The following is a 7,436-nucleotide window of genomic DNA, read 5'->3' as shown; positions in this document are numbered from 1 at the left end:
AGTATAGGAGGTCCCTACATCATGGGCCAGCCCAGCCGGGGGTTACCCTATGTGAAACATTTTTTATCACTTATAGATGGCATTGGTGGGTAATATTTTGCAACTTTGGGGGCAATTTTCGTGACGTACCGCCCAATAGGTATTGATAATACATAGCTCATCTTTCCCCATGAACTTGACCTTTAAGGTGAACTGGCTGATGCGTGCAGTTCTACATAGTATGAAAACCGAGAGGTCTTGAATTTAGGACCCGGCTGCGCAATTTTCACATTTTTTTCCATTAGCCTGAGCTCTTGGATAAACTGACTGGTGCGTGCAGTTCTACACCGAGGAGCAAAAGAAGGCGACGTACATGGTCCTGAAGCTGGCGAAGCGCAACGTGTACCACCGTGCGTGCCTTGTGGAGGCCAACGCCATGCTGTGCCTCTTCCACCTCCTCTCCTCGACGGACGCGTCCATCCAGGACAACGCCATTGCCAGCCTCCTTAACCTCTCAAAGCACATGATCGGGCAGAGCACGCTCGTGGAGGCGGGCAGGCTCGGGCTCATCGTTGATGTCGTCAATGTCGCGGCCAAGGTCAAGGCGCGGCAGAAGGCGGTGGCCATCCCGTTCTACCTCTCGCCGAACAGCGAGTACTAGGACCAACCGCATCCTAGAGGCCATCCCGAAGTTGGTGCACCTCATGAGGGAGGGCGCCTACCGCGGCCGCAAGAACGCACTGGTGAGCCTCCACGGGGTGCTCCACAGCGCGAGCAACATTGGGAAGGCCGTGTCCGCTAGCGCCGTGAGCGTGCTCGCCAACCTCCTTTCCGACGACCGTCAGGACTTTGTGGATGGCTCTGTCGCTCTGCTCGCGACGATTGCCGAGCAGCCGGCCGGCGCGACGGCCAACCTTGCCAGCTCGGACCTCGTCAACTTCCTAGGCGCGTCGGCGTCTCGATCGGGGAAGGACCACTACATGGCGTTGTTGGCCTCGATGTGCTGGCACAGAGGGGATAAGGTCATCGCCCTGATGGGCAAGATGACTAGGCTGATGCCCGCGCTATACGCGATCATCGCCCACGCCATCCCTCTGACTCACTTTGCAAAAAGAAAAACTCTAGTACATGTGTATTCCTGCTATTTAAGCCACATGTCCGGTCAACGCCACGTTGTCCCACAACAGCGCCACGTATGCTAATACGTACACAAAAACATATCAAGGATCGTATGTGAACCTCTCTAGCAAGTTTAGTTATTGTATTTTGTGTATTTTAAAGTAGAGGGACCAAAGTGAGTTCCAAAACAATTTTAGTGACCTTTTGTGAATTTTCCCATCCATAAATACTCGTTGATTCCGTGGTTGTTGTTATTGATTCAATTAAAAATTTCGGTTAAGTCCTAAGGAAGCCCCTAAAGAAAAACAAACTGCAACCAAGCCAGAGAGCGTCCTCTGATCGGCTGCCACCTCTACGACTGTTGGCTCTCGTGTACCGTCTCCATCATATGTTGACCCAACCGATAAATGGGCCCATATGTCGGTGAGTGGGTAAAGAAACTTGGAGTGCGCCATCACTTGCTTTTTAACAGCCCACCACCCCGTCGCATCCTTTTCTCGTTCCAATCCACCTCATTCACTCTGCACTGGAGCAACAAGACGCGCAGGAGAGTCGCCAGAGGCAGAGAGCAAAATAAAATTGATAGTTTATACTAAACTTTTATATTTATTTATTTTTATTTTTATCTTACTATTGTATTAAAGAGTATAACTTTAATTTTAGTTGGTATAGTTAATCAAATAATTTAGTAGGTATTGTTAATCGGTGTTCATCGTTGTGAGTTGTAATATATATGAGCGGTCACTTTGTTTATGCTAAATTTGAATTAAGTGATGTGCCATAAGTTATTTTTGAATTTATTTTGTGACAATTGAAAACAAACTACATAGTGCGCAACTACATATATGTCTGTATATGCATATGTTCATGTATAATTTATTTTCATTAAATATCATGTGAGAGGTTTCTAAAGAATAATGTCTAGTTAATATTTTAATAGTGATTTCTAGTGTATTATTAGGTTTGCATACTTATAGAACCCTGTAGAGTATAATTTGTTCCATTTGCAATGTGTTCCAAATTAGATACCGCAATAAATTCAACAAATGCATGGTACTGAAAATAATCACTGACAAATGAAGCATATCGGCAATTCAGCTATGCTTACAAAATTTATTTATTTAGTATGATCATCTAGACACTTGGTTCCATCTGGTGTATATAAGAGATTTACAAGGGTGGTGTAAATTAGATGGAGTAGGTGCCTATTTATATAATGCTTTCGGTGAGGGCTAAGAGAAGAAAAGTTTAGACGGATTTGCCTCGCCATGGATAAAATGATAGTTCACTCATTCTCTCGAGGCCTTTGAGCACCTTGGGTGGAGTAGAAGCCATTACATGCAATTGTAATCAGTTTAGTAGATTATAGACATAATGCATGTATAACATGATCCAAACGTATACTATGTTTGTCATGAATATTTGATTGATCATTACACATGCATGTGCTTGTGTTTATGTGTCATCGCTGCTTTGAGAGATGCTACTAGTGAACCTAAGAACCCCGGTCCAATTCCCTCCGTGACAAACTCTTCAACCTACTTTCACATCTACTTCATTTTCTGCAATTTATTATTTCAAAAGTAAAAAATAACTCTGACACATTATCTGCAATTAGCAAAGCTAGTGACACAGATAACCTCACAAGAACCGTTCAGTGCACAAGTGGGTTCTTAATTTGTTCTGAGGTGCTGCTTGACTAAGGCTAGGGGTGTTGGCTTGACAGATTGATATCTTTGTCTCTCAACTGAGAGGTCGCTTGATGCAAACCCGTTCACTTGGAAGCCCAACAACTACTGCCAAGCGTGAATCCTTTGAGTAGAACCGGCTTCCTCTCCCTCCGAACCGGGGTGGGTAAAGCTCAGTACCAATGCGGGCAATCATCTTTATATCTTGCCAGCAACTGCTTGTCATGATGACTTCAAAGCTGAGCTATCGGCAGTAATGGAGGGTATGGCCCTTGCAAATCAGGGGCTCCTTACCAATCGTCGTTGAGTCTGATTACTTGCAACAGTGAATCTTTCCGTGAGAAACAACATGGGTTGATTTCGCTATGCCTACTTAGCGCATGAAATTTAACTGTTACGGAGAGGAGGCCATGACACTTGTATTACTCATAAGACATATTCCAACTTTACTAGTGATGTGGTGTAGCTATGTTAACTAGATTCTAATCCTGCTCATTGTGTAATACAATTATACAAGTTGATTTTCCCGCAAAGTAAAAAGTTCAACACCTTCCTCAGGGTCAACTAGATAAAAAGTCGGAAGTGTTTTCTTCTTAGAAAATTATAAATCATGTGTGTTGTTGCTAGAAGACGTGGACGTTGTTGGGACCCGTGGCAATCATATGTTGTTGCCTCTATATTTTAAGTGGTACGTACAGTATATGATAACGAAGGACCCAGTAGCAATCACAAGTTTCTTGTGTCCAATTGTTGCATTTGCAAGAGTGCAGCTTTGATGCTGCAATAATGAACTTCTGTTGTTGTCTGATGTTCGGATCTTATTGCAAGCATAAGCTCACCAATCACAAGACAATTAATCATCGACGAGCCAAAATTTAGACATGGCTTGCATCTCTACAAAATAGATGCGGGAAAGCTGAGTTAGATAGTGAAGTATTACCTACTGTGCCTCATGTGAAGCTAAACAGTAAAGAAACCAAAACTGCGCAATTGCAAGTGTCGATAAGATGGAAGCAAGCTCTTGGCAAAAGGAGAAGTAACATGAGCACAGGTGAACAAACTGCAGCAACCAGTCCCTGGTTAATTTGCAGTGTGACAGGGTCGCTGTTTCTTCACTACTCCTGCAAGCTGCTCTTGATATGCAGCCACAATTGACATCCAAAGAAAGCAAGAGAAAAATGGCATACGCCCTGATAACGGAGAAACATCTGGTACAATCAATGGGACTTCAGGATGAACAATCAGTATGAAATTCAGAGACGCGCTGCATAACGAATTCGTGAGATGAAACGACATGTGCAAGGCCAGATCAAAATGAAGCTACCAAAGCTTATCTTAAAAACAAATCTTCATACTCAGATAAAAGCCTACAAGTATCTACATATACTGTAAATGACAATTAACAGAGCTTACGTTCGGTGCTTAAGTTCCCCATCTCAACAATCCGATAATCCACAACAGACCAAGCGTTCACCAATATGAAATTCAGATTACCTCAACATCAACATTCAGCAATGAACTGGAATCTACTACTAGCAGTAATCCTATAAAATTCAGCTGAGTATCGCCATCAAGCAAGGTCGCCTAACCTATACAGAGTCGCGCTGGTGGCCAAACTTACGGATGCACACCTCCACGTTGCCATCCTCTGTGCCTGGCAAGTCCTTGGGGACCAGCAGGAAGACCTTTTCCTTCTCCCCCAGCCCGTGCCGCAGCGATGTGTTCCGCGCCGTCGACTGCATCTGCAGCCAGGGCCGTCTGCCGCCGTTGCCTACCGGCGTCTTCAGCTCATACACAAACTCCTGCTCACGGGCGTTCTCAGGGCGGATGCAGATCATGGACAGAGCAATGCCACGGCCCTCGCTGAAGCTGTCGAGGAAGAACAGCTCGCCGTCGTCGCGGCTCTGGAAGATGGTCGACGTGAAGGCAGAGGCCCGGAAGTTCTCATCATAGTGAAACCTGATTGTGTCCCAGTGGTGGCGGAGGGTGAGGTGGGACGTGAGTGCGACAGCCCGGCTGGCGAAGCCGCATTGGGGGACAGGGCAGAAGATAGGCTCGTGGCGGCAGGTCTGCTCATGCTCGCGCATCTCGTGGTGCGGAAGGAAGGCCTCACAGGCATGCACTTTGTTGCGGCAGGAGAAGCGGATGCGGCCTAGGAACTCCTCGACGACGCGGTTGCGCCCATAGCCATTGCCGCTGCCACAGCAGCTGCATCGGTTGTCCCCGACTTCTTCGTGGCACCTCGAGCAGGTGACGTGGGCGAAGGGGCACTGCACGCACACCATGTATCAGAACAAGGCTGAGTTGATTATGACCGCAATGATAAATAAAACTGTGCTACAGCTGCAACCGAAAGTCACCTGGTAGACCGGCGGCGAGAGCATGCGGCGGCAGGCCTTGCAGGTGAAGAGGCGGTCGTAGTCATCGATCCGGACGCTGAACTCGCCGGTGCGCCCGTGCTCACCCAGCTCCTTGTTCGCGTGTGGCCTCCAGGCAGGCCTCCGCCCGTGCCGGTCGAGGTCGTCCGACCCGCGGCTGCGGCTCAGATCGTCGGCATCGTCGTCGCTGGGCGGCCTCTGCGACCACGACCGGCAGGGCGACGGCGAGTGCGAGAGCGACCGGTAGGTCGACGGGGACGGCAGCGGCGAGGGCGACCGGTAGGGCGACGGCGAAGGGGAGTAGACCGACGGCGACCCACGACGGCGCCTGGGGCTACCGTCCGCCTCGCTCGGCGACGTGCGGAGGCGCTTCCCTCCGCCGCTCCCGCTGTAGCTCATCTCCGGCGTCCCCGCGGGTTGCGCGCCGGGGCACGTCCCTGCAGACCGCGACGGCGCCGCGGGACAACGGTACAGAAATCAATCAACACACTACAAATCCCACTACCGAATTGTGACGGAGTATTCGAGGGGCGGGGGTTGGACGGGGCCTTCTTACCTGAGCTCGAGGACGACGGATCTGGCGGCGGCAGGGGGCTCGGCTCTCGCCCGCCCGTGGCCGAGGGCGGGCGCGGCTCGGGGAGAGGAGGAGCGGCGGCGGCCGTGGGGGCGGGCGGCGCGAGGCAAACCCTCGCCGGCGGCGCGGAGTCGGGGGACGAGAGGAGAGGGGATCGGAACGGGCGAGCGGTGGGGGTTTCTGCCCTGCTCTTTATTTTTCTTTCTGCTGCCTAGTCGGTGCCGGAGGCGGCCCACTCCGAGACTCCGACTACAACACTTCCTGCGTGGCCCGTTTAGCCCAGACAATGCCCCTTTTTCCGCTCTTGCGTTTCTTTCTTTTTCTTTTTTTTGAGGATCGCTCTTGACTTTCTAGGGAAAAACAGTTGTTGTGCCATAGGGGTCCCTCAAAAAAAAAAGAGGATGTCATTTTTTATAAAGAGGGTGGCATTTTTTATTTCGAGAGATGGCATGTTTATTTATTTAAGAAATGAGATTTTTTATAATAAGAAATTGCATTTTTATTTTAAGAGATGACATTTTTAATTTTAAGAAATGGCATTTTTTAATATTAAGAGAAGGCATTTTTATTATTAAGAGATGGGGTCTTTTTATTTTTAAGAGATGACATTTTTAATATTTAAGAGATGGCATATTTATTATTTAAGGGATGGCATTTTTATTATTAAGAGATGGAATTTATTATTATTAAGAGACGGCATTTTATATTAAAGATGGTATTTTTTTATTAAGAGAAGGCATTTTTATCCCGAGGAATGACTGTTTTTAAAGCTTTTAGCATAGCATTTTTCATTTGTGTACTTCATACAATGTTTTCTTAATCATACTTACTTGTGTATTTTATGAAATTTAGAGAGATGGCATTTCTTTTATATAGTAGCCTGACACTTTTTTTCATAAGTTAGTTTGTGGCAACTTTTAGTGTCTTTTTGTTGATGACATTTTTCGGAAAAGAAGGTTAATTGGGACACTGGCCCAAACACGGCGTCGCGCTGGAGGCAGCGAGCGAACCAGGCGAAAACGTTGGCTGGAGGGTGCCTCCCCTAGCTAACCAATCGTTCGCGAGAGGCAACCCCCAAGCTGATGATCGCCAGATAAGGGCGTCCTTTTCCGTCTATATAAAAAAGGCCCTTTTTCTGCTCTTGCCTTTCTAGTGAAAAACAGTTGTTGTGTCAAAGTTGACCCATAAATTGTTACATCAGTTTTTTTATTTGAGGTAATAGTTTCGTATTTAAAAGTATTTGTAACATGAGTAACGTGTGCACAAATTCTAAAATATTAGACTCCTCAAATGTCATTTTATTTATGAAATTACTCGATTTTCTTTGGACAAAAGAACAAATGCTCCGGGTCATGGACTCAGAGTAACATGTCTTTTGAAGTTAAAGGAATCGAATGCCTGATTTTATTAACGAAACAAAGCATCACAACTAACATATGGACAACGCCAAATAGTCATTTACAATAGCATGTGTGGAGGACAAACTCCATATGAAAGATTTACTTGACAGAAGTCTAATGTAGATGTTCTTGTTCTTTAGTAAAAATATGTCGTCTACAGCTTTGTCATATTCTCATTGTGTTTTGGTGTCGTTTTCTTTTCCATTCATTTTTGCGATGGGAGACAACGGCCAACCATGTGGCATATATTACGAACCACCGCGATGGTAGGATTTCTAATGTATTTCACTTGAAATTT

General features: G+C 46.6%; 2 protein-coding genes across 2 annotated transcripts; one reads left to right on the top strand and one right to left on the bottom strand.

The window, feature by feature from the left end:
• The first annotated feature begins 683 nt into the window (after window positions 1-683).
• LOC119358403 (U-box domain-containing protein 12-like) lies at window positions 684-1,181 on the top strand. Its single transcript, XM_037624967.1, has one exon. The coding sequence runs from the start codon at window positions 684-686 to the stop codon at window positions 1,179-1,181; it is 498 nt and encodes a 165-aa protein (XP_037480864.1).
• A 2,967-nt stretch (window positions 1,182-4,148) lies between these two features.
• On the bottom strand, window positions 4,149-5,913 carry LOC119357156 (E3 ubiquitin-protein ligase SINA-like 2). Its single transcript, XM_037624142.1, has 3 exons — window positions 5,721-5,913; window positions 5,147-5,601; window positions 4,149-5,056 (listed from the first exon to the last, which is right to left on the bottom strand). Exons 2-3 carry the CDS (start codon window positions 5,561-5,563, stop codon window positions 4,376-4,378), a joined length of 1,098 nt encoding a protein of 365 aa, XP_037480039.1. The 5' UTR covers window positions 5,564-5,601; window positions 5,721-5,913; the 3' UTR covers window positions 4,149-4,375.
• Window positions 5,914-7,436: the final 1,523 nt, after the last annotated feature.

Source organism: Triticum dicoccoides, chromosome 2A (assembly GCF_002162155.2).
Source record: "Triticum dicoccoides isolate Atlit2015 ecotype Zavitan chromosome 2A, WEW_v2.0, whole genome shotgun sequence".
NCBI classification, from domain to species: domain Eukaryota; kingdom Viridiplantae; phylum Streptophyta; class Magnoliopsida; order Poales; family Poaceae; genus Triticum; species Triticum dicoccoides.
This window is presented reverse-complemented; position numbering and strand designations above follow the sequence as displayed.

Bases quoted from the DNA above. Each gene is read 5' to 3' on its own strand.
- LOC119358403 (XM_037624967.1), top strand. From the start codon at position 684: ATGAGGGAGGGCGCCTACCGCGGCCGCAAGAACGCACTGGTGAGCCTC.
- LOC119357156 (XM_037624142.1), bottom strand. From the start codon at position 5,563: ATGAGCTACAGCGGGAGCGGCGGAGGGAAGCGCCTCCGCACGTCGCCG. The intron at 5,057-5,146 runs GTGACTTTCGGT...GTGTGCGTGCAG, and splicing joins TCTCGCCGCCGGTCTACCAG to TGCCCCTTCGCCCACGTCAC.